Below are 27754 nucleotides of genomic sequence, written 5' to 3' on the forward strand. Positions count from 1 at the left end.
CTGGAAGAAGTATGTTTTGCAGTCACATGGAAACTAGAACTATAGAAACAGGAAGGGTTTGGATTCCTGAATTTGTGTGTCAGACATTAGGTTTCTGCCTAATAGTTAAATGACACAGGGCCCAAGTTTGCCGTTCTTTGTCAGTCAAAACTTCCAGTGAAATTGATGGAAGTACTGACCAAATAAGGCCTGCAGAACTGGATCCATATAGTCATTTCCTCTCTGTCCCACATATTTGTTTCCATGTTTCTCTGCTGTAGTCAACCAAATCCATTCACATGCTTAGTTGCGTAGGTAAGCCTGGCCTGACATGAGTAATTAAACACATGGGGGGAGGCCTCGTTCTTTGGAAGAAAGGATTAGGGAGGTAAATGAATCATCAGGTTGAAAACAGAAGGTTTGTATTAAGAATCCCAATAAGCAATAACTTGTGTGCCAATCACTTTGTAAAAGATCGAGGTGAAATCCTGGCCCTGTTGAAATCAATGGAAAAAAATCCCACCGACTTCAATAGGGCAAGATTTTCACCGCAAACATCCACAAATAATTTCTACAGGAAATTTATAAAAGTGCAACTATTCAACTCTTAAGACTCTGAGCTGGTCTAAAGCAACATAACTCCGATTAAATCGGCGAAACCTATGTACATCAGCTGAGGATCCAGCCGTAGTCCCAAAGCTTGTATCTTTGCATAGCAAAACAACTGTCTCTCTCTCTCTCTAAAGCCTCTCTACAAATTTAATCTCTGGGATCACATCTGATATTTCAGGTGCAGCACTTTCTTTCACTGAACCAAACATTAATTTCTTTGGGTACATCTCCCACAGATTACCTTTTTATGGTTTTAATCTCAAATAAAAATAAAGCTGTTCAAAATTCAAACTGGATTTTGTCAAAGCAGCCATGCTAATGTAATACTTTAAACACACTTTGAACTATGTACCACACAAGAAAATTAAATTATCGGTATTTCTACATTAAACCTTTTCTTCCATCCATTTAAGCATTAATGTTGTCTTGCAGTTGTAAACTGGAAAAAAATTAGAAAAGTTTAGAAAAATTAAGTATTTCCATTACAGCAAGCATATGAGGTATCATGCACTGTCTACAAACTATTTTCCTGCCTACTGTTGAAAACATAGCCATGAACTGTGCCAATCTAGACTCACAGAATAGGGCAGGCTTTGCTTTTCCACTCTGACATACAGATATTATGGTCTCACAGTAGGGAGACCATAGTTAATGTTGCATCAGAATTTTCTGTTCTACAGGATGAATCATGCCATGGGGAATTTGAATCAAATTTCAGCCACTAATTACTGTGTGTGTGGAATGCTCTCCAATGTGCTGTTTGTGTTTATACGTTGGTGGGTTTTTGTTGTTTTGTTTTTAAAGGAAAAATGGGAAAAGGAACACTGGAACAGCCTGACTCCCGCCTGCCCCCGCCCCCCCCACACACATACACAATGCATATTTGCTGCCTCATGCTGCTGTCCGAGCAGTAACTTCGGAGATAATCAGCCACTCATCAGTCACTCTCTCCAGTTCACCAGCATAGTTGGAGAGAGTCACTATTGCACTGGTTGTCATGGCAATGGCTGCCTCAGACAACCACAATATTATTATAAAGAAGGGACCCAGGAGGTGCTATAATGAAAGCAGGCTGGGTCTAAATAAGCTTGTGCGGGTTTGTACTATGGTACATTACACTGTTTCTTTTCAAAGGGTAATTGTTATTTTCTTTAAAAAAAAAAGGTTACATTAAAATAAGATAAAACATACAGGAAAAAGCTGGAATTTTGTATCTGCTTCTCACAAATTGGGGGCTACGGGCCGTAGCCTACGGCTTTCTGAATATTTCTCTTTTTTAAAAAGTGGGACATTCTAGCTACAAGCCCCTACTCAATTTTCTGTTATACATTATTTTAAATATGTAATTTAGAAGTTGCAGTAAACCAGAAGTTGCATTCAAAATGTTTTGTTTGAATTCAGTTTGATTTAATTGCTTTCAGTATATTGGTCAATATGGCACTGAACGGTAAAGTTACGGAGCTTCAAAAATTTTACAATAGCAATAAAATATACATTGAAGGCCACAAATGTGTAAGTGCTTTATTATTTAAACAGCACATATGTAAAAGATATTCCTTCTATTAAAAACAAAAATTCACAAACAAAAAGCTTCATTTCTTTTATGACAGCCACCTTAACCAAACAAAAAATTGGGAAATACAAAGTTAAGGATTAAAAAGCTGCACTCAGGTTAGGAAATGCCAAATGAACATTGCCCATTCAAGCTTAAGTCAGCTCCATTGCACATATGCATTAGGATACAATCTTTAATTGCATAAAGAAATAACTCTCTATGAAAAATTTGATGTCAGTGACTTTCCCAGCATCACATAGGAACTCAGGGGCAGAGGCATGGATAGAATCTAAGTCTCCATGTCAGCATTCAACTGCCTTAACCAAGAAAATATCATTTCTGTTTCTGCAATCACCTTCCTCATTCACTACAAACCTTCTAACTTCTGCACAAAAGAGGTCGGGGTCCTACAAACAGCAGACTCCTGCACTACACAACCCCGATTCATCCCCTGAGCAGAGCCGTCCTGTGCAATGAATGAAGAACCAGGGGCAACAAGAATATGGGATCATGTAATAAAATACTATCCTAATGCACACGTACAAGGGGAACAAATTACGGTTGCAAGAACAATGTTCATTCTGGCATTTCCAAACTTGAGAGTGCTTGATCTGCAATCTTTTAATACTTTTTAATTCTTAACTTTCTATTTCGATTCTTTTTTTTAATTGTTGAGTTTATTGAGAAGAGCAACCTTAATTAATGTTAAATTAAGTTTTTTGTTGTGACTATAATTTGAGATAGTATGCAAGTCAATGGTGAATTATGTCCTATCACAGTTACTCCTGAGTCTTTTGCTATCCTTTTCTGCTCACTTTCTGAAAAATATATGGGTCCTTACTGTCCTTAACTTCATCTTGCCATCATGGTGTCAGCAGTAGTTAAATAGGAAAGGCCATCTACTGTACTCACTTATCACCAAATTATGACTGACCCTAATGCAGCCACCCACTGGGGAGCAAAGGGGAGTAAGACCCCTCTATACATCCACATTAGTACTCAGTTATGAGATGTATAAATCCTATGCTGCAACAGCAAAAGAGTTAATGAACAAAACAGCTACTTCCACACCTGGTTACTAATTAACTGACTAGCTTCAGTTCAGGCAGAAGTGGGTGGCTACCAGAGAGGCTGTGAACTACCTCAGGGAAGTTCCTCAGCAGTGGTCTGGCAAGGAGCTATCTAAGGGTACATCCAGACTACCCACCGTATCGGCGGGTAACAATCGATCCCTGAACGCGCTCCCATCGACTCTGGAACTCCACCAGAGCGAGCGGCGGTAGCTGCGGCCGTCGATCCTGCGCCATGAGGGCAGGAGGTAAGTCAAAATAAGATATGTCAACTTCAGCTATGGTATTCCCGTAGCTGAAGTTGCGTATCTTACATCGACACCCCTCCCCCCCCCATGTAGACCAGGCCTAAGGAACCATTCCAGAAACCCTACAGGGAGTGGGATGAAATTGCTGGTGAACAACTATGCAGATATTCCTTCTCCTCCCTCCACAAGGTGTGGGGAGGGAACTGAACGTTAAGGTCCTCATTTGTCAAACCCTTGGGAAGATTACGATGCAAGGACCTGCCTAAGACAGAAGACCATGAGAATGGGGTCTTTATGGAAGAGAGGGACCAAGTCCCCTCCTATGTTCCCTGCTTCCTAGATGGAGTGCAGCAAGGCTGAGCAACATCTGCTTGGCAAATACTCCCCCTCTAAACACAGGGGCATGGAAGTGGAAGATTGAGGAGAGCCTTCGCTCTGCCTTCTGACCTCCTCATTCACCAGGTAGCACAACTGTTTGTAGACTGGGGCAGACATCACTATCTTGCCTTCATTCACTTCACATATTGAAGACCACCTCTGCAACTATGAGAGCTACAGATGTAAATAAATAAATAAATAAATAAATGTTTAGGTTCTGGAGCCCAATTATGTAATAATTAAAAAAAAGCCATTAAACAGTGATTTGCACAGCCGCATAAGGACATTGTGTGTTATATATGTATCTAAACAAGATCAACCCACTTATAACATAGAAAGGAGGTAATGCTGGTCATGTAGTCAGCGGCATGAATTTATGCTCAGCCATATTTTATATTTACTGTATAGTACCCATCCTTTGCTGCAACCGCGAAATAAGGATGGCGCAAGGGAGAACTTCAAAATCTTTATTTTCTTTATGGTTAGTACTGAACTTCAAACAGTTTCTCTCTCAGACAGATAGAACCACATCAGCATAGTCTTTGGGAGCCATTTTCAGGAGCATAAAGTTCTCTGCATGTTTTGCAAGTGAGCAGAATCCCTTTGTCAGTAACAACGTTCCCCACAGCACCAAGTATGTCCACCAAGTAACCACTAAAATGTTGGCAAGTCAAACGGACCAACAAATTTTGTTAGTCAGCTGGTACTGCCTTCCAATTTCTGAACAGAAATTATTGTGCAAACCTTCCATGATTCTGAGAGGATAGTGGCTCATTTGACAAGAGAAGTATTTTGTATACCATACTGTATTAGATCTAGCTAACTAGAAATGTTTTTGCCATAGAGAAGAGACTTCCACTGAATTTATATAAAATGGCAAAATCCAGCCCCATGTACTAATATAACCATCCCTGTGCGCTAATAATGTATGTCACTCAGTACTGTATTGTACTTCTCCATAAACTGGAACCTTTCCAGAGAATATATAATTAAGCTAGTTTGACAGGTATATTCAATGAGCCTAATGATTTGGAAACATTTTAATGTGGAATTTAGAACATTACTGTAAGTCACAAATTGTAGAGCAGATGTGAGGTGCTGCTGGGTCATAATTTGCCACTTGCTCCAGCTTCCTGTGAGTCAGGTGCCTATTTTTGTTTCCTTGACTTTAAAGGAGACAAAGAAAAGGTAGCCATTAGAGATGTCTGGAACTAGGGTGACCAGATGTCCTGATTTTATAGGGACAGTCCTGATTTTGGGCTCTTTTTATTATATAGACTCCTAACATCCCCCACCCCCGTCCCGATTTTTCACACTTGCTGTCTGGTCACCCTCACTGGAACATTTTTTTCCAAAATTTCATTATGGTGAAATATACTGTTTCATCTAAGTTGACCTGTTTCCACAGAACTTTTGTTGGAAAGGGTTTGGGTTCTGGGGGGAGAGAGAAGCTATATAGCTCCCTGCTTGTCCTGACTTAGAGTGGTCTGGAACGAAAAACTGCTCTCAATCAGGAAGAGTGGGGACTTAAAACTGGGTCTCCTATATCCCAGGCCAGTGCACTAACCCAAGGGGAGAAAGAGAAAGACACTCTCCTCCTCTCCCTTTTGAAAACATGTGAAAGGCTTTGTTTTCCTTCCAGGGTAGAACAAAAAAAATTTCAAACCCCTGAAAGTGCTGCAAAATGGAATTGTTACCCTCCTGCTAGTTCAGTGGTTCTCAAGCTTTTGTACTGGTGACCCCTTTCACACAGCAAGCCCCCGAGTGCGACCCCCCCTTATAAATATACTTAAAAGTGTTTTTAATTTAACACCATTATAAATGCTGGAGGCAAAGCAGGGCTTGGGGTGGAGGTTGACAATCCGTGACCCCCGTGTAATAACCTCATGACCCCCTGCGGGGTCCTGTGCTAGATCTATTAGCCATATCTACATATTCCCTTCACTTTCTGTCTGAAACCTTAATTTTTAAAGCTTTATTTGTGGAACATGCAAGAGGAGGCACATTTTCAATCTGTGTGCCTGTTAATTGCAAAAGTTTTATTTACTGCAGTCATGAGCACCACAGAGGTACTTATACATAGATAAAATAAATACCTTTGACAGAGTATGCACCATACTGTAGCTCCTCATGCATCATTTTGAAAGCATATGCATTACCTTAGTAGCCAGAATGCAGGAAAAAACAGGCCAGGTCTACACTAGGAAATGAGGCACGTCTTAAACACATTCGTTAATGTGTTAAAATCCTAACGTAGACAAGGTGGCATTGTAGTTTTAACATGTTAGTTGGTTAAGTTTAGAGTTTACTTTAACCAACTAACACATTAAAATTACAATGTGCCTTGTTTACACTAGTATTTAACATTGTTAGTTACCGTGTTAAAAACACACTGTCTCCTAGTGAAGACAAGGCCTTATGCTAGTGTAAATCCAGAGTAACTCCCATTGAAGCCAACAGTCCTAATTCTCTTCAGTGAAACACCACTGACTGCTGTGGAGTTACTCCCAATTTACACTGGGGTAACTCAGGGCTTGCATACACAGACATTTAGTTCTTGGCAAGCTTGACTGTAACTTTACCCCACACAAAGGTACACTACACGTTTAAACTGAATTTAGCAGCGTTAAACCGATTTAACCCTGCACCCGTCCACACAATGAGGCCCTTTATAGCGATATAAAGGGCTCTTTAAACTGGTTTCTGTACTCTTCCCCGACGAGAGGAGTAGCGCTGAAATCGGTATTGCCATGTCGGATTAGGGTTAGTGTGGCCGCAAATCGACAGTATTGGCCTCCGGGAGCTATCCCACAGTGCACCATTGTGACCGCTCTGGAAAGCCATCTGAACTCGGATGCTCTGGCAGGTAGACAGGAAAAGCCCCGCGAACTTTTGAATTTCATTTCCTGTTTGCCCAGTGTGGAGCTCTGATCAGCACAGGTGGCGATGCAGTCCCAAATCCAAAAAGAGCTCCAGCATGGACCGTACGGGAGATACTGGATCTGATTGCTGTATGGGGAGACAAATCTGTTGTATCAGAGCTGCATTACAGAAGACGAAATGACAAAGCATTTGAAAAAATCTCCAGGCTATGATAGAGGCCACAGCAGGGACTCAGCACAGTGCTGTGTGAGAAGCATAACAGAAAGCCAAAGAATCAAATGGACGCTCATGGAGGGAGGGAGGGGGGACTGAGGACTCCAGCTATCCCACAGTCCCCGCAGTCTCCGAAAAGTATTTGCATTCTTGGCTGGGCTCCAAGTGCCTGAAGGGTCAAAAACATTTTCCCGGGTGTTTCAGGGTGTATGTCATCAATTTACACCCTTCCCCCACCGCCCCGAAAGAAAAGGGAAAAAAATTGTTTCTCGCCTTTTTTCAATGTCAGCCTATGTCTACTGCATGCTGCTGGTAGACAGGGTGCTGGAGTGTTAAACAGCAGCACCCTCTCCTCTCCCCTCCCTGGTGGCAGATGGTACAGTGCAGAAGGACTGGTATCCGTCCTCGTCATCAGCCCGTGAGTGCTCCTGGCTGGCCTCGGTGAGGTCAGCCGGGGGCACCTGGGTAAAAATAGGAATGACTCCTGGTCATTCCCAGCAGATGGTACAGAATGGCTGGTAACCGTCCTCATCATAGCAACTGGGGGCTGAGCTCTATCAGCCACCACCCCCCCCCGGTCATGTCTAAAGAAAAGATTCTGTACTGCCTGGACTATCATAGCAGCGGAAGACTGGTCTCCTCTCCCCTCCTACCCTTTAATGTCCTGCCTGGACTATCATAGCAGCTGGAGGCTTCCTCCCCGTCATTTTATCTCACTAAAAAGTCAGTGTTTCTTATTTCTGCATGCTTTATTACTTCATCACACAAATGGGGGGACACTGCCATGGTAGCCCAGGTAGGTTGGGGGAGGAGGGAAGCAACGGGTGGGGTTGTTGCAGGGGCACCCCCTAGAATGACATGCAGCTCATCATTTCTGCGGGCTCTCTGGGGCTCTGACATGGAGCGGCTGTGCTCTCTGGTTCTCTAGTACACTTGCCCCATATTCTAGGCTGGACTGACTCTATTTTTAGATAAAACATAGGAAGGGAATGACCCAGGGAGTCATTCCCATTTTTGCCTATGCGCCCCCAGCCAACCTCAGCGAGGCCAGCCAAGAGCACCCATGATAGCAGCAGACGGTACAGAACAACTGATAACCGTCATCTCATCGCCAATTTACAATGGCAGACGGTGCAATATGACTGGTAACCGTCTCTGCTATCTTGCAAAGGCAAATGAATGCTGCTGTATAGCAGTGCAGTACCGCGTCTGTCAGCAGCATTCAGTACACACATGGTGACAGTGACAAAAGGCAAAATGGGCTCCATGATTGCCATGCTATTGCGTCTGCCAGGGCAATCCAGGGAAAAAGGGCGCGAAATGTTTGTCTGCCGTTGCTTTCCCGGAGGAAGGATTGAGTGACGACATTTACCCAGAATCACCCGCTACACTGTTTTTGCATTGGGATCTCAACCCAGAATTCCAATGGGCAGGGAAGACTGCGGGAACTATGGGATAGCTACGGGATAGCTACCCACAGTGCAACGCTCCGGAAATCAACACTAGCCTCGGTACATGGACGCACACCGCTGAATTAATGTGCTTAGTGTGGCCACGTGCACTCAACTTTATACAATCTGTTTTACAAAACTGGTTTATGTAAAATCGGAATAATCCCGTAGTGTAGACATACCCTAAGTGTCGGTGTGGACCCTGCTGATGTGTACTAACAGTTCCATAGTGTGCTTCGATCTACTCCACTTTGAAACCCAGTAGATAGATCTAAGCACACTAGGCACTCATTAGTGCATAGTACACAGACACTTAGTGTGTGGCAGGCTAGCACAGTATAGATTTACACCCCAGCTTCCTGCGAACTAAATGTTAATGGAAACAAGCCCTCAGAGGAGAGCCAGGCACATGAACATTATGAAGTTATTGGTGCAGGACTGGTGTACATGAGATCAAAATCAAGCCAAATATATAGTGTGTGGTGTAGGTACTAAACAGTTTTTATTAACACAAGTGTGGGACGACTTCATTGTTTGAGTGGTGGAGGGAGTTATTGCTACCACATTGAGAAGACCTGAATAAGAATTTGATAGAAGTGAAAACCAGTACAAATGTTGTTTATTCAATTATTCATTTTTCATTTTAATTTTATGTCTCCTTCCTCTTTAACCTGTTTCAAGTATGTTAATTACTATGGCTCCAGTCATTGGGCCAACTTCAGTGTAAATCCAGAACAAATCCATTGGCTTTGCTGGAGTTGCTCTGGATTTTCACCCATATAAGTGAGGTCAGATTTTGAAGAAAGTCAGGCTTATTTTGGAAGTTTCCCCATGCCTGAGGATTGGCTCTACAAAGACTTCAGAATAGGGGCCTTTGGAATGGCATTTGGATGGGAGGGGCTTATTAACATTCCCACCTGCCATATAAAGGTATTCATAATATGAATCTCTGAATTTATGTGATGGCTGCTGTGACCACTGTATGAAGTATAATATGTGGGGATGGAAGACAAGTCCTGAAATCAGTGAGGAAGCCTTTCCTCACAACATTGCCATTTCTCTGGAAGCATGAGATACCTGAAATCTCATGTGAGTATTTTCTCTTATTTCCAAACCAATTTTGCAGACCAAAGAGTATTTCCTAAAGTTTAGAGAAGCATCTAAAATTGTGTGTGTTTATCCAAACCTGACAGAACCAGCTGAAGTTTGCTTATAACATCTAAACACCTCACTTATAGGCTGTTGTACTTCCATGTATATTTCATAGACTTCACATGCCAAACAATATTTTAAAAGAACATTGACTGGGAGTACATCTTCCCCTGAATTTGCACAGCGCAGAGCACAATATTAGTGCTCAGTTAATAAACTAACCCTTCTACATGACAATATTGTATCTTAATAGTGTTTAAACAAAGTTTGACCATAGCCCAGTGCTGCTCACGCAATGCACACTGTAATGCATGGAAGAAATTACTTGCAATAATGGGTGCAAAAATTACTTACCTGGTGGTAATATCATAAATGGCCTTGAATGTTTGCAAAGCTCCATTCTCAGAGTGCAGCAAATATTTCCCATAAACTATTTGGCAGGTGTGGCCAAAGGCATTTCCCACCCCTCCCCCCATCAGCTCCTTATGAGGAGAGTGACTTATGTTGTCCAATGCAGGGATCTTGACACAATTCTCTCTCTCTCTCTGACCTTGAGGTTAGATTAGATTGCTGTCATGTGCTCTGTGTGGGGCTACCTTTTGAGACAACTCAGAAACTGAAGCTAGTGCAGAATACAGTGGACAGCTTATTACGTAGCTTCATGTCAACAGCTTGTCACGCCAATGTTCTGGAATATGCACTGGCTGCCAGCAAGTTTCTGGGTGGACTACAAGGTGTTACGGTCATGGTTTGGGGCCTGATTACCTGAGAGATTGAGACATAGAGTTTACGGCCAGAAGGGACCACTAGCTCATCTTGTCTCACCTCCTGTATATATCACAGGCCACCAACACCACCCAGTGCCCACACACTAAACCTGACACCCAAAATCAGATCAAAGTATTACAGGTCACAGGAGATTAGATATTGGTGCCACAAGCATAGAATAGGAGGTCCCAGTATTGTCAGGGAATTAATATCCAACCTAAACCTCCCTTGCTGCAATTTAAACTCATTGCCTCTTGTCCTATCCTCAGAGGTTAAGGAGAACAATTTTTCTCCCTCCTCCTTGTAACAACCTTTTATGTACTTGAAAACTGTTATCATGTCCCCTTTCAGTCTTCTCTTCTCCAGAAGAAACAAATCCAATTTTTTAAGTCTTCTCTCATAAGTCATGTTTTCTACACCTTTAATCATTTTTGTTGGTCTTCTCTGGAGTTTCTCCAATTTGTTCACATCTTTCCTGAAACATAGTGCCCAGAACTGAACACAATACTCTAGCTGAGGCCTAATTAGCATGCAGTAAGCAGAAGAATTACTTTTCCTGTCTTGCTTACAACACTCATGCTAATAAATCCCAGAATGGCATTTGCTTTTTTTGCAACAGTGTTACACTAGACTCTCATTTGCCTTTTTCCTCATAGTCATCCTGTGATCAACGCACATACCCAGGCAATTGGCTCTGTCATTTCCAACTAATGAACCCGCAGCTTATGAAAGAAATTCTTATTAAACCCTAAGCGTATGACCTTGTACTGTGTAAATCTGAATTTAATCCCAATTTTGTCTCTCCAGTCTTCAAGGTCATCCAGATCTTCCTGTCTAATATTCCGATCCTCCTCTGTATTGACGATGCCTCCCAACTTTGTATCATCAGCAAACTTCATAGACACACATTTACGTTTGTGTCAAGGTCATTCATAAAAATATTAAATAAGATTGATTCTAAGATGGATCCTTGAGGAACTACACTAGTAACCTTCCTCTAGTCTGATACAGAGTTTCCCTAATTTAACTAAGAGTGTCCCATGAAGTACCATGTAAAATGCTTCACTGAAGTTCAAAGTATATTAGATCTACTGCACTTCCTTTATCTAAACAGTTATTTTCCTTAAAGGAGGACATGAAGTTCATAGGATTTCAAGACCAAAAGGAACCACTGTGATCATCTAGTCTGACCTCCTGTATAACACAGGCCACAGAATTGGCCCCAAATAGTTCCTAGAACAGATCTTTCAAAAAAAAAAATCCAATCTTGATTTTAAAATGGTTAGTGAAGAATAATCTACAACAACCCTTGGTAAATTGTTAAAATGGTTAAAAAATTTACACCTTATTTCCATTCTGAATTTGTCTAACTTCATCTTTCAGCCATAGGATTTATACCCTTATCTACTAGATTAAAGAGCCATTATTAAATATTTGTTCCCCATGTAGGTACTTACAGACTAATCAAGTCATCCGTTAACCTTCTTTTTTGTTAAGATAAATAGATTGAGCTCTTTGAATCTATCACCATAAGATTTTCTAATCTTTTAATCATTCTTGTGGCTCTTCTCTGAACCCTCTCCAATTTATCAGGTTAGTCTGACATAATCTACCTTTGGTAAAACAATGTTGCATTACATCCTCTTTTCCCATTTACCGCCATGAATTTAATTAGTCTTTCCATCACAATTTATTCTAAAGTCTTGCATTCTACTGATGTCAGACAAACAGGCCTGAGTTCCTGGATCACAGTTTATGAGATATGATGTTAGAGATTCTCTAGTCATACGGTACTATCCCCAAATAGATACATTGATTCAAAATCCTTGCTACCAGACTAGCACTCTCATGTGCTGTTCTTTCAGTAATCTGGAATGGAAATTATCTGCCCCCCTGGTTTGAGCACATTAAGCTCTACGTTTTTATTCCATCTCAGATGTGGTAATTTCTATTTCTAGGCACTCATTTCCATCAGTCGTACTGCCTTCATGCATATTAATTAATTAATCCATATTATCATCCTTATTAAAAACCAAAGCGAAGTACTCACATGGTCACACTTCTGATCAGTGGGGGTGCTCAAGCTGATGTTCCCACACTCCATAGAGGAGCGGACTGCTAGCAGGGCATTCTGCAAGAGGGGTCTTCGACTTTCCAACTCCCTGCCCACCTTGGTCTTCTAGATCCCAGATTTGTTAACCTTCTAGACACACTTAAAAACGTATCTATCCCCTCCCTCGACCGACACACACACACACACACACACACACACTTCTGGGGTTAGAGTGGTCCCAAGGACTGGAGAGGTTTGAGTTAACTATATTATTAAATAAATATCCATCTGCAAATATAATTTTGTGCAAAGTCAGAACATTTCTTTCTGTTGTATATCTTAAGTATGCCCAGGAGATAGGATGGGCACATATAGAAGCTTTTATAAACCTAAATAAAGAGTTTTATAAGCTTAGTGGTGATCACTGGATCCACCAGTGAACTGCATCCACCACGGGGGCAAAACTCATTAGTGTCCATTTAATAATTCACAATATAACCCAACATTGGAGGGCAAGCAGTGAAGAAAAATCCCTTACCCACTTAACACTGCAAAAGGAGTTTAAGGCGGCAGAATGTAACTATCCATGTTGGCACTGGGCCAGGACACCAGACTCAACACCACTGCTGACACAGAAAGAGACTTGGGAACTTCAATATCACAAGTGGTCAAGACCTCCATTTTACATCTCATGCAAAGCACCGCACCTCCAGCAGCAGTGTCCCCTGACATCACCATGTTGAGGCACCAGTTCAACACTGGCTCAGAAAGCCACTGACTCTCCTTGAGCACTGATGTGACCCAATGGTGTGTTTAGTGTGTGAGATCAGACGGGACTGCAGTGCAAACTGCTACATCTGCAGCTTGTAAACAAGTCCAAAGAAAACAGGCAAAGAGCCAGTTAAGGCTGAAAGACTCCTTAACCTACCCAGTACTGCCTAGGCACAGCAGTGTGTTTATAATGATGCACTGTTCAGACACCGAAGGTGCTTAAGCAGAAGAAATTGCACTGATCCAGAGTTTCATCCTTTAGCTCTAAATTTTCTGTCTTATCTTTGTTTAATCCAGACCCTTGGCATAGATTTTTGTAAGTGTACACCCCCATATTTCATTGAGTAACAATATGATGCCAGCTGCTCTTACGTCTCCAGGGGAATAGGATTAAGTTCATAATGTACAGTCTGTCTTTTTTAGGCAGTATGACAGAAGAACTTGTGACTGTTGAGTTTCAGCAACAGATATCCCGGTCTCTGTGAAATGAACCCAGATCAACCTAGCTAAAGAAAAACGATAACAGAATCTTTATAAATACAAGGCATTTTTAAACTAAGCCATATGGTCATGATTAATAGCAAAAGGTCTCACTCCTTTCTGAACAAACGGCAATGTCTATTAAAATACCATTTACACAGAAGCACTTGTTATACTGACATTAAGATTACCAGGATTCAAGTAAGAATATGGACAAAATTAGGACTATGATAATAAATGCCTCGCTCAAATGGAGAGAGATAAATCATGAAGTAGTATGTGACAGGAAGATACAAGTTATATTAAAACGGAAAGTCTATAAAACCATGGTCTGCTCAGTTTTAGTGTCTCACATTGAGCATTGGGCAACAAAGAATAAGCATAAGCAATTGATCTGTTCAACGGAGGTGTGAATGTTGAGATGGATGAAGGATGTAAGTAAGAAACACCATGTGAGGAACACGTAGTTAGAGACATGCTCAACATAACACTCAAACGAAAAAATTAGGAGACTACAGACTCAGATGGGTCGGTCATGTAAAGTGCAGTCCTGACAATTATGTGGGTAAGAGAGTCCAACCGATCGATACTGAAGCAAAAAGGGAGAGAGGCCAACCCAAGAAGAAGTGGTGGGATGTCATAAAGGAAGACATGTCGGCATGTGGTGTGATAGAAAATATGGCATTGAACAGAACACTCTGGAGGGGGAGGGCTTGTAGAGCAGACCCTATTTCATGAAGTTTGCACAAGGAAGAAGAAGAAGAAAGGATCAGAAAAGCATTTGCCATCACTGCAGTTGAACTCTATCTCCTTTACCACCACCCCCAGTCCCCAACCCCCATCTCTGGGACACTTTAATAGCAAGTGTAATAAAGTGTTTGTAATATTAGTATTTAGGAAGAGATCTGTGTACATCAGAGCTGTGGTGAAATGTTCTGAAATTGTCCATAGTTCCTTGATGGGTTACGTGATGTGCTATATAATCCCTACATATTAGATGGAAGCAGCCAGGCTAGATGCCTGGATTAAAGTGTCATGAAATACACTGGCAGTCCTTACTGCAGCTATTTGAGTTACTACTTCCTCCTTATGGATTTCCCAAGCTTTGCTATTAATTATCTCTACATATCTCCTAGTTCCCAGTTAAAAGTTCTAAGTGAACATGATAAAAAGATACGTTGCAGCAGATATTACACATTAGGACACACTCAGGTACAGCTGCCTCACCAGGTAACACAAGTTGCAGTGATTTCCCAGACCCTCAGTCTGTAGAATATAGTTTAGAGCCTGTGGATGAGCCACTAGAGAGAACTGATGGAGACAGAGGAGATGTCTGAACTGGAAGAAGAATTTGGTGATCCTGAGGCAAAGCTAAAGCTAAAGGTACCTTGAAGGGAAACTGTGCAAAGGGAACAGCTAAGCCACAGTACCACCAAAAGAGGTGGGAGGTAGTGGTGGATCTGTAGCACTGAACAGCTGGGCTCGTTAAGCTGTTTGGTTCATCTCCCACCTATCTCTATTGACGTATATGGCCCTCGTCATTAGAGTATGCACGTGCCTCACAGTAACTAAAGAATTTCATCCTCACAACACTTGTGTCGGGATACCATGATAGCTGTCGGGAGGTATTGTACCCATTTTACAGTTGGAAAACTAAGGCACAAAATGGATTAAGTGACTTGCCACAGGACACATAGGAAGTCTATGGCTGAGCTGGGTATCCAGCCTAGGTCTGGAGTTCCAGTACAGTCCCCTATTAGCCCATCTATCCTCCCCTAAACTATCTATGTGTCTTATTTAGATTGTTGGGAACTGTATCCATTTTGCGTCTTGTATAGGGCCAAGAGCACTGTCTGCATTTAAATAAATGACATGCCAACTAATAATGACTGAAAAAATTCAAGTAGATGGTTGTCTATATGCCCCCTCATTTGAGCCATAAGTTGAGATAGCATCAGTTATTTTTGGGTACAAAAAGGGAGGTTAGTTTTATAAAGCAGGCTCTTTATGTCAAGTTTCAGCCAGCTTCAAGAAGCAGTGGGAATAAAGGCGTATTTTAGAAATGCTGATAGACCCTTAACCATCAGCAAAGTGAATGAGGAAACTGCAGCATTAGCGCTTAGGACTGAAAATCACACAGTTGAGTTTTCATCCCAGACAGATCAGGCAATGTTAAGACTTGCACAGCTGTTTGATGCTGGCAGAAGTCTGAGGTTTGTTTGGGGTTGTTGTTTTTAAATTGTAATGACAGATATTCCAAATAATCTTGTGTACCAAGTCCAGTGAGGGTCCTGCATTGACAAAGATCTACTTAAATTTGTATAGACTGTAGAGCATCAAATATAGAAATCTGGGGGGAAAACCCACCAAAGAGTTGGAAGTTAGGAAGGAGGGGAAGTCAGGCTAGACCTTTTGTTCTTCAAAAAACTGCTGAGTCCCAGTACTCATCTTTTTTCCTGCCCTCTTTTTCTGTCCTTCCTTATATGCTGTATATCAGATGGATGTAGAAATATATTATTTGTTTTGAAAAATTAGGCAGCAGATTGAAATTTTCCAAGCCAAGCATCACAACTGAAATTATGTTCAAGGAAAGACTTGTAGTGCTCTAGAGAACATTATCTGAGCATATGGGCAGATTCTCCAGCGTAACTGAACTGTAATATTAATGGAATTAAAAGGAGTGTAGCCATTTTCACTTGTTTGTCAGGCCACATTTTTTCCATTTTACACAAAGAATGTAAATCCAATAGCCATGCAAATGTAATTGGTGGTAACAATGCCTTTAAAATAAAATGCCCCCCCTCCACCCCCAATATGAGCTTGTTCTTGGAGAGGGCTCTGCCTGAACAGCATTGGTTTAAGCCACACCCCATCTGTCTCTGCAGCCTGCAAGTGGAGCACTCACACAGGAGCTGGGTGCATGTGCTGCCTAATTTCCATTATGCTTCTAGCACAAAGGAACTGGGAGCCAGCAGCTGGCCAACCATCAGATTGCCCTCCTGCCACCAGTCTCTCTGATGGCAACTTGATGCCTCCAATCCACTGAAATGAAATGAAATAAGATCTTAAAAGTAAGGTCCTGATCATGCTCCCAGTGAAGCCAACGGTAATGCTCCCAGGGATGTCAATGGGAACAGGACCGGGTCCTAATATTTTAAAGATTCCACAGTGCATTTATTTATTTTCAGTACACTTTGCACTTGGAATTTTAAGCTGGTTTCTGATCTGGACTGGCTCAAAACCACTGACTTGATAAGAAGCCACAGAACTGGTTCTTCTCCCACCTCCACTTCTGTCACACACACATATTCACTGTCTCTCTCTTTTACATAATCCACTGACAGGATCATTCTCTTCAACTGCCTACAATAAAAAACTGCCAAGCAGTCGTAGGAGGCAAAGCGCTGTGGCTGAGGTAGAAGCATTAAAAATCATGCTGTGAAATATGCATGGCAACACAGCCAGCTATATCTTTAAAGTTATCTACAGAGGCTTTAAGGGGGAGAGGGGAGTATTTGTTTTTAGCATAAAACAAGGCATCTTCATTAGCACATCATTTTGGATAGCATTCAAGTTTGGCATAAATGACCTAATTAAAGCAGAAAATGATCTGGGAAAAACAAGAATCTTCAACCTGAGATATAAGGGAATGAAGGATCTGGCACAATTCCCATTAAAGTCAATGGAAACACTCCATTTGACTTCAGTGAGAATTGGATCAGGCCTTAAATCTGTGTGATAATCATGTCATTTGCAGGGGAGCCAGAGTGCATTTATTAACACGTATCAGCTTCAACATCTCCTCAGATTTAGGGTTCTCTTTGTGTTTTTTCACCAATGTCAGAATTATCCTTTGCAGTTGGATCATATCTTTCTCCAAACTTCCTGCCCATTTCTTCTCCTCAGGAAGGAATTGCTTCTCAGTGTTTCTAGTTCTGGGTATATTTGGAATTGTAAATAAGTATTAATCATAAGGATGGACATCAATCTGGTTACAAATTAGGTCCAAATCCTGCAGTCCTTACTCAGACATTATGCAGTCAAAACTCCCATTGAAGTCAACAGCAGTTTAGCCTGAATAAGGTCTGCAGAATTTAGCCTCAGATTTCAGAATTTTTCTAGAAACAAGCTATTAATGCCTCTGAAAGGGGCCAAAGATCCCCTGTTCCTGTGTGGGTCCCTGAATGGGGTGGGTAAGAGAGGTGCAGTTATTTGCATTAATGCATCTGCAGCATAATGTTCCTTTGGAAAACCAACAGGAATAATTACTACCAATTTAAACACTGAAGGCTGTAAATGTAACAGCTGCACTTCTCATAGGAAGCTGTGATTTTATTTTCTCTACATTCTCTCAACACCCCTGCCGCATAGGTAGGTATGTGCCGGAGAAACTAAGGCAGAGAAGTGAAGGCTGCACAATGAGAAAGTATCAGATAGATTGCAGGAGTTCCTGACTCCAAATCTGTGCTCATTCCACTAGCCTGTACAGTCTCTCACTTCAGACTAGGGCTATTAGAATCTACTGAGCTATCAAACAAACAGTTACAAAAGGGCATTCTAGTGATGTGATAACCTCTTTAGTGTTGCCTGGCAGAGGCCAGATCCTACAGCTGTCACCTGCATATTATCCCCATTAGAGTCAACGGGAGCTTTGCAAACATAAGAACTGCAAGATCAGGTCATGGTATAAGAGAGTATGATGCACAGAGCTGCTCTGTGTGGTAAACTTTGGTTACCCACCTCCCCTCTTTGAAAACCCATGCATGCCCAGTGAGCTTGACCAGCCAGACTGTGATGTCATTCCCAGAAGGCAGTATTTCTGGGAATCTGTCACAGTAAAAATTAATCAGCAGGTTTCTGACTCTGCAATGTCATTTACAGAGCCACTACCTGTGTTGCCTGTACTTATAACACTGGTGTTAAAAATAACCCAATCTATGATGGTGTCCAATGATCTTTCAACAATCGTGCTCAGATTAAACTACCCATACTCACTGAGAAATTATTCTGGACAACTGGGGTTCTTCAGAGTCTCCCAGATCCTCTGGGGATATTACTTACTAGCAATTCCAGATTCCACAATGACAAATTACACCTGACTGTGTAAATTAGGAAGTTATGTTGCCCTTCAAATGCAATCCCTTAAGGGCTAACCTCTTGTGCCATCTCTGTTAAACTATCATAACTGCACAAATGCCTTACGTTAAACTCTGTGCTCAGGTACACACATGTATAAATTTGGAGTAACTTCAGTACAGTCAGTCTGGACTTACAGCAGTATAAATTAAAGTAGAATTTGGCCTTAATTTGGTCACATTAAATTCCATTGTATCCAAAAACCTCTTCCATAGAAAAAGGATAGCTTGCAAGAGCAGAAATTGCTGGCCACGAAAATCAATCAATTGCAAATATGCAAAACAAAAGTTACCAGTAACTCTAAACACACAGTCAAACTCCATCACCTACTCCTAAGGACAAGATTCTGCCATTCATACTCCTATTGAGTAGTACCATTGTACAAATAGCCTTGTTGATTTAAATGGGGCTACTTATGGAATAATTCAGAGCAGAATCTGAACTTAGATTGCTACCTCCTCCTTTCTAGGAATCAAGTAATTCCAACACCACACAAAGGATACGTTCAAGGTCTAGTAGAACAGATACACTAACATCTTGAATACATACAAATTAAATTACAAAAATGCTAAATTTTCTAAATTAAAGTAAGTCCTTAATAAGTACTTGTATTAGTTGATACAAGGAAGCTTTCCAGATATAGCAGACTGAACATCTGAGAAAGATTAAAGTGACACTCTTAATTACACTCTTGTACATTTCTGTGTTTAGAAAAAATGTTGTAAGAAGCATTAGATTTTCTAGGAACATGGTTATGATTTTATCTGTATTTCATTTAAAAGAGATTCCTCCTTATCCTCACTTAGCAAGTCAGATGAAAGGTCTGTAAGCGATCATTAGGATAAGACACAGTAACTAATTTAGAGACATTCTACCCAACATGTGCTGTAAAAATGAAAACTTTTTCTATGCAGATATTTGAACATCATTTGTAATTCAGTCCTTTTACATATAAATACTAACAAGAGCTATATGAAACACTACTTTTAACACCATCCACAAATAATGGTGCTCAATTTATTTATGTTTGGTATCATAACTAAAGAAAAGAAAACTCTTTGTATGAAATAGCAAACGCGTATGCCTGCAGAAACATTAGGACTCAAATGCCACTAAAAGAGAGCTTGCAAGTATAAAACTTAGTATTTTTAGTAGGATTTTTTTAATGTCCCTTTTTAAAAAGACTGGGATTTTGGAAAAGGGAATTCCTTTGTAAGCAGATGAGTCACCCAGGGTAAAGAGATATGACACAAAACATTATGAACAGTGAATATTGTGCCCATACCTATATTTCATGCCAGTCTGCTTTGCAGTTGATTCTTTTAAAGAGATATGGTGCTGGGGGGTAAATGTCCCCAAACTGCGAGCAATAATAGCCACCGTCCGGAATTTTGCCCGGGCTGCATTCACTACGTTTGGGGTAGTGGTGTTCTGTTTGCTGATAAGCCGGTCTTCACCATTTCGATTCTTCAAGTTATGTTCTGTACAAGCTATGGAAACTTGCATTGCTCCCACAATAAATCTTTATTCACAATCCAAATCTTAGAGAGTACTCAAAACCTTCTCAGACTCTGAGAACTGGGCAATAGGACACTGAATGGCTGGAGATTTTAGTCCCAAATGCTGCTAAACGAGTCTTCAAAACTGAACTCAAAAGATGACTGAAAGTAGTAGAAGCAGCAGTGGTAGATGGTGCAGGCAGAGGAGAACAGTACCGTGTCCCTGGGATACAAGTAAACTGATAAGCACTGAACTTGGTAAAGCAAGCAAGAGAGCAGACTACTTGATTTTCAAATCTTCCTTTGCAATAATATCTACTGCTTAGACAAAAACATCCATCTAGTCAAGTGCTTTCAGAAACAAAGCTGTACCTTCATGATTAACCACAAGAAGCAGCATCCACTCCGTCTTGATGCAGGCTTGCATCTGCTTGCTGGTTTTAAATCAATGCAGGCATACTGCAAGATGTGTCTTGAACACCCTCTGGATCACAAAACGCTGAACAGGCAAGCTTTGGACTGAAGAAATATCTAATCACAAGCAAGTCTCTAAAGACCAGGAATATCCATCTATTCTCTTTGTCAGATGCTGCAAAATACATCATCTAATCAGGACCCTTTTCACATATTCTTAGTTTCAAGCCCTGTAAAGACAAAGCTGTAAGTCTGCACCGATACGGTTTTGCAGCTGCTCTGTAGAACATGCAGAGCTCCCTGTAAGAAGCTTGCAGAAAGCATGGGAACGGTTGCTTTTTCGTTTGTGTGCAACATAGAGACAGGCACTAGGAGCAGATTCTTCCCATAAAAATAATTGGCAGCACTGCTAATCAAGGAGAGGACTCATCACAGTGACCGAACAAATTGACGTTAAAACACGTTAACTATAAAAATAGGGGGAAACGCTCTGCTGGTGAATTAACACATTAATCCCTTGTCTGGCTCACTAAAATACTGCTTTAAATCCCATGGTATCAGCATGTCAGGGTTAATCTTTTCTTCACATAAGAATCCCAGCTAAATTAGCTATAGTACAAACTCTTCAAACCAATTCTGACTCACAACTTGCTGCAAATCAGGTTGCAATTAAACAAGGAAAGACTGGCACCAAGCTGACAAGTCATTGACCATCCTCCACCCTGCTATGTAGGGTGACCAGATAGCAAGGGTGAAAAATGAGGACAAGGGGTGGGGGGGTAACAGGCACCTATATAAGAAAAAGCCCCAAATATCGGGACATCTGGTCACTCTACTGTTATGGAGCCACATTTTCAGTGTGCCTGCTGGGCACGCTGAGGAGGTGCGTTCAAATGGCTGAGTTGTGGGCATAACCTGGGGGCAGGCACATGAAACCTATTTTCAGAATTGCCCAGGACCCCCTCAGGGTATGCTTAAGAACTAGTCACAGGCCAGGTAGGTGTAAAGCAGAGACAGAGACGGATTCTTATTAGCCCTCCATTCGCTGCTGCCAACCACTACAATATAAAAGAGACAGAATCTGGAGGATGATGAGATGGGGGCAGAGTAGTGGTAGGAGATAGTAGAGACTCAGATACCATGGTGATGAGCAGGGATGCTGGAACAATTTGCGTAGTGGGGGTGCTGAGAGCCATTGAACCAAACTGTAAACCCTGTATAGGATGGAAACCACTTCGAGCCAGGGGGCTTAGCAGCACCCACTAGTTCCAGCCCCTATGGTGATGAGCACAAGAACTGCGACAGTGTTATGGATTAGATGTGGAAGAGAGACCGGCTCTCTGTATGTGGCTGTAGGAGAAAGAAAAGATTCTTGGGGTGGAGATGGTTGTGGAGATAGAGGCAAGCAAGATTTTTGGAGGGGGAGCTTGGCACCAACAGCAATACTGGAATTGTTTTCCCGGAGGTGAATGAGTTAGAGGAAGCACAGTAGTTCAGAACCACTGGAAGGAGCCAGGAAGCTCCAGCTGCATACCTTTTACCTGGCATGTCGAACTGGAAAATATAAGCAGTTGTACTTTCCCAAGCTCCGCCCATAAATCACGTTCCAGCCTTAAGCTCCTGGAGATGCAAAAGTAAAAATGAGACCTCACTCACAGCACGTTGGACAGCTGTTCAGTCTATTGCACCCAACTCCACGGCAAGTTGTTGTGGTGAGTTCTGTGCTACACCAGCTCGTAGGTGCCTGGCAGCATGCTGGGTGCATGTGCTGGAGGTGCTCCAGGCATGGGCTCTTCAGGGTCTAGTTCTGGGTGGACACTCAAATACTTTGCTTAACTGAGGATTCCTTTGTTAGCGCTGCCAGAACGAAAAGTTGCAAGTACCCTTGGTGCAGCAACTTTAACAGTTATAAACAAACGAGATAATCCCAACAGTTCCCAACCCATCCCCTAGCAAGAAGCCCAAACCAGGGGGATAAGCAGTAACACAAGGTCCTGGTATAATCCTTCTGCATTGTCTTCTTGACAAAGAGCCGCAGCTAGGTATCGGCAAATGCAGCTACTGCCGGCCCTTGTCAGCAACAGGGTGCGTCCTCAGCCCAGCTCGCAGGCCTATCAGATGTTTCCTTCCACAGCCAGCTCCCAGACGGCTGCCTCTGGCCTGCTGTTCCTAGTCTTATGCAGCCTCTGGCGCTTTCTCAAACCAGCCCCCTTCTGACCTATTGTAGTTCTTCTCTTTCCTGTGCTGGAGGGATTATGGATCCCCTCTGCTGGCTGGACATTGATCCGGGGGTAGACACGGTGCTCAGTAATGGGCCAACAGAGTCGATACAAAGTCATTACATGTACTCTGCCTAGCTTCACTCACAACTCAAGTGCCACCTGCTCATAGGTCAAAATGAGATGCCTGGCCCTCTTCTTCCTTGTGCATTTTTATCATCAATGAAACAATTAACTATACTAACATTTAAATAACGATTGCTCGGCTCCAATGTTAATTACCCCTAAGTCCACACAACTGAGAGTCAAGCAGCAATCAGTAACACTCAGGTCACATGTTCAAAGCTAGATGCTTAAAAAAAGAAAGCTACGATTCTGGAATACTAGGCAGCAGTGTCCAAAAAACCAACCAACTGAAAACCCACTCTCTGAGATGCCACAATCCAACCTAATTCAATCCCAGCATATCTTGCACTGTACTTAACTTAAAATGATAGTGATCTAGAAGTAGGGTTGCCAATTTTGGTTGATGTATTTCTGGAGGTTTCCTCACATTCATCTTTAATTAAAGAGTATGTAATCTTTAATGCCGGGAGACTCCAGGGAAATCCTGAAGAGTTGGCAACACTTCTTAGAAGCAAATGTCATGAACCATGTAGGGGCTTGGCTAACAGAGCCCTACTCATTCAGCCAGAGTAGGGCACAGTTTCTAAAAACTGGCCTCTCGAGAGGCCCTGCAAGCAGTTCCTTGGCTGTTGTGAGGCTTGCAGATATCCTGTGACTCTGCTTTTCCACAAAAGTTCTGCCAAGAATCTTTCCCATCCCCTTCTACCTAGCTTCCCAGTACATATTTAAAGAAAGTCTAGAGAGTAGAGAAAAGGGCAGAACAACAACTGAGTGGCACCTCACATATTCCTGGGCAGAGCCGTAACAAGGAATTTTTGCATCAGAGGCAAGGGCCGGCTCCAGGCTCTTCTGTGGCAATTCAGCAGTGGGTCCCTGAGTCCCTCTCAGAGAGAAGGACCTGCCGCCGAATTGCTGCTGAAGAATGAATGAAGCCGCGGCGGCAATTCGGCGGCAGGTCCTTCCCTCTGACAGGGACTCAGGGACCCGCCGCCAAATTGCCACCGAAGCAGCGCTGCCAATCGCGGTAGAGCTGCACCCCTCTGCTTTGCGCACCCAAGGCAAGTGCCTCACTCGCTTCGCCCTTGTTACAGCACTGCTTCTGGGGCTGCAGGGACCAGCATGGGTGTAGAGGTGGGCATAACCTGAAGAGGCACAGAGAAGGAGACCAAATCTTCAAAATGCCTGGGATGTAAGCACAGCCGAACTCTGAGTGCACGTGTAGCACCAACAGACCCCAGGCATCGGGCAGGATCAAACCTGGGACCTCTGAAGCTCAGCGTATAAGCCTTGACTGCATAAGCGAAAAGGCACCTAGCTCTTCACCATGGCTGTGGTAGACTCATCTCTAGCTGGCCTGGCTGCCACTAGATGGGGACAGAGCACCACACAAAGCAGGCCTGGGTTACATCCACCTTGGAATCACTGATTAAAGGTCATTTTCAGCCGGTCTCTGAGCACCCGTCCAAAAAGATTGTTTCCTTGGAGGTACAGAAGAGTGACCACCTACAGGAGGCAGTACACATGTGCATCCGGACCTTTGAAAGCAGGGCTCTTTATGACAGCTTAGCCTTTGGCAGATTAATGTCAGCTCAACAGGAAACATGGAAGAGCCACACCAATGCTGACTGGTTGTAGAGGAGTCTTAATAAGTTATTCAGCCTATTTACTTAATTATTAGTTAATGCGTGTACAGTACATTGCTTTTAAGATGAACAGCACTATAGTAGAGTTAAGAATTGTTCTTGTTATTTTTCAAAATGGGGAGGAGGGTTCTTAGAGTGTAATTAGTTGTATTACCAGTAGCACATAAAGGCCACACCAAGATAAGGGCCACATTGTGCTAGGCTCTGTATAAACACAGGGTAAGAGACAGTCCCTGTCCCCCAACAGCTTACAGTCTAAATAGATGAAACTGAGTGAGAGAGCCAGGCTGACCTGGTTTGATGGGTTCAACCCCAAGTTATAGTTAAGCTTTGTAAGCCTTACTCTCTGATGCAAGTTAGCTTTGAGCCAAGCAGGTTATGAGCTGACTAACCAGACAGAAGTCTAAAATACAAACATCCGTTGCTAAAAGGTTATTAAAAATGTTATTTTGCAAGCTTATTTCCAGGCACGTTTCTGATGTTTACCATATAGCTAATGAAGAGAATAAAAGCTCTGTCAAAGGACAGAGTAACATGATCATCCCAAACTAAACTTCTTTAGAATTTAGCGTGTTGTTTCAAACTTTGAAAGGGGTAATCTAGTATCAAGCCAGCAGCTTTGATGATGATACTACAGACACAGGTGCTTTCTGTAGAAATGAAGCAACCAGTCTCTTGAGCACAGAAATCTAACATTCAGTGTTAAAAGCTTTCAGCCCTCATCACTTCATCAGCCTTATTCTGCTACCCTTCTTCATGGGCAGTAGCACATTACTCTCAAGGAGTACCAGTGGTAATACTCTTAATACTGGGACTCTCTCAAAGAATTCTAACAGGTTGCTGAGGCACGATTTCCTTTTACAAAAGCCAGGTTGACTCTTCCCAACAAATTGTGTTCAGCTATGTGTCTGATAATTCTGTTCTTTACTGGAGTTTCAACCAATTTGCCTGTTACTGAAGTTAGGCTTACCAGTCTAATTGCCAGGATCACCTCTGAAGTCTTTTTTTAAAATTGGCATTTCATTAGCTAACCTCCTGTCATCTGGTACCGAGGCTGATTTAAGTGACAGTTACATGCCGCAGTAAGTACACCTCTACCCCAATAGAACGCGACCTGAGATAACACGGGTTCACATACAACACGGTAAAGCTGACACGCTGCTCTGAGCAGCCTATTAAGGGTGCAGGGATGGGGCTGAGGAGTTGGATAAGGGGCAGAAGGTCTCGGGGGCAGTCAGGGTCTGGAAGGCAGGAACTGTGGGGAGGGGCACTTTGGGGGCCCTGCAGTCCCAGAGTGGCCCGTGGTGATTAGCGGGGGGCTGGAAGCAGCCCGCTCTGCTTCCCTCGCTCTGGCCCCAGCCAGGTCGCTTGGAGGAGGTGATTTGGGGGAAGGGATTTCCCCGCCTCCCGCACTCACCAGCAGTGGTGGAAGCAGAGCAGTCCAGCCCACTCCACTCCGCCAGCTCCCAGCCACGGCGCTCCGCTTCCCGCCACAGATGAATGCGGGACCTTTCCCCAACCCGCACCCCTAGAGACACAGCTGGGGCCGGGGCAAGGAAAGCAGAGCAGGCTGGGACCACGTTGCTGCACTTCCAGCCGCCGGTGAGTGCGCAGGGTGTTCTTTCCCCAACCTCCCTGCACTCACCGGCAGCAGGAAGTGGAGCACCGCAGCTGGGAGGTGGCGGAGTGGAGCAGGCTGGGGCCACGTTGCTCTGCTTCCCGCCACTGCTGGTGAGTGCTTGTTGGGGGGTGGGGGTGGGGTGGATAGGGGTTGGAGCAGCCAGGGGACAGGGGGGTTCGGTAGGGGGTGAGGTCTTGGGGGTGATTAGAGACGGGGGTCTCTGGAGAGGGCGGTCAGGGAACAAGGGGGGCCAAAGCAAGTTCGATGTAACACGGTCTCACCTATAATGCGGTGAGATTTTTTGTCTCCCGAGGACCACGTTATATCAGGGTAGAGGTGTAGTTCTGCAATTTCATATTTGAGTTCCTTCAGAACTCTTGGGTGGATACCACCTGGTCCTGGTGACTTATTACTGTGTTCAACGTACCAATTTATTCCAATACCTCCTCTATTGGCACCTCGGTCTGGGACAGCTCCTCAGATTTATCAGCTAAACAGAATGGCTCAGCTGTTGGAATCTCCCTCACATCTTTGCAGTGAAGACTGATTTAAAGGATTCATTTAGCTTCTATGCAACAGCCTTTTCTTCCCTTAGTCTTCCTTTTAGCACCTCATCACCCAGTGGCCCCACTGCTTGTTAGGCCGCATTCCTGCTTCTGATGTACTTAAAAAAACATTTTGCTGTTAAGAGTTTTTTGTTAGTTGCTCTTCAAATTCTTTCTTGTATGGCCTAACGATAACTTTTATACTTGACTTGCCAGTTTATGCTCCTTTTTCTTCAGTAGGATTTGACTTCCAACTTTTAAAGGATGCCTTGTTGCCTCTCACTGCCTCTTTTACTCTTAACCACGGTGGCATTTTTTTTAGCCCTTTGTCTGTTTTTTTTTTTTAATTTGAGGTATACATTTATTTTGACCCTCTACTGTGGTGTCTTTAAAAATTTCCATGCAGCTTGGAGGCATTTAACTCTTGTGACTGTTCCTTTTAGTTTCCATTTTATTAGCTTCCTCATTTCTGTGTGCTTCCCCTTTTTGAAGTTAAATGCTACTGTGATCAGAGGCACTGTCTTTCTGAGTTGCCAGGGAGTGCTCAACCCCTGCTCTGCCCCCACTCCACCCCTTCCCCACCTCTTCCCACCCCATTCTGCCCCCTCCCCCAGAATGCGCTCCACCCTTGCTTCTCCCCCTCCCTCCCCAGCACCTCCTGCACACCGCTGAACAGATCCACAGTGGACAGGAGGGACTTGGAGGGAGGGGGAAGAGCTGATCGGCGGGGCCACTGGCAGGCAGGAGGCGCTGCGGGGAGGGGCTGATCAGGAGGCTGCCAGTGGGTGTTGAGCACCCACTTTTTTTTCCCCTGGGTGCTCCAGCCCCAGAGCACCCACGGAGTTGGTGCTGATGACTGTGATGGACTTCTTTGGTATTTCCCCCCCAACAAGGATGTTAAATTTAATGACATTATTGTCATAGCAGTTGAGCTATAT

The 27754-nt window shown here is 43.0% G+C and overlaps 1 protein-coding gene across 8 annotated transcripts in view; it reads right to left on the minus strand.

The window, feature by feature from the left end:
* The window catches only part of KCNAB1 (potassium voltage-gated channel subfamily A member regulatory beta subunit 1), a 242853-nt gene that overhangs the window by 139322 nt on the left and 75777 nt on the right, over positions 1 to 27754 (minus strand). Inside the window, exon 1 of one of the 8 annotated variants that reach the window (XM_039486861.1) lies at positions 20035 to 20754. The exons of the other annotated variants lie outside the window; for them this stretch is intronic. Coding sequence (XP_039342795.1) covers positions 20035 to 20255 — 221 coding nt within the window. The 5' untranslated portion in view covers positions 20256 to 20754. Of the gene's footprint in view, positions 1 to 20034; positions 20755 to 27754 lie in introns of those variants that run through there. 8 annotated transcript variants of the gene reach the window in all.

Source organism: Mauremys reevesii, linkage group 9 (genome assembly GCF_016161935.1).
Source record: "Mauremys reevesii isolate NIE-2019 linkage group 9, ASM1616193v1, whole genome shotgun sequence".
NCBI classification, from domain to species: Eukaryota; Metazoa; Chordata; order Testudines; family Geoemydidae; genus Mauremys; species Mauremys reevesii.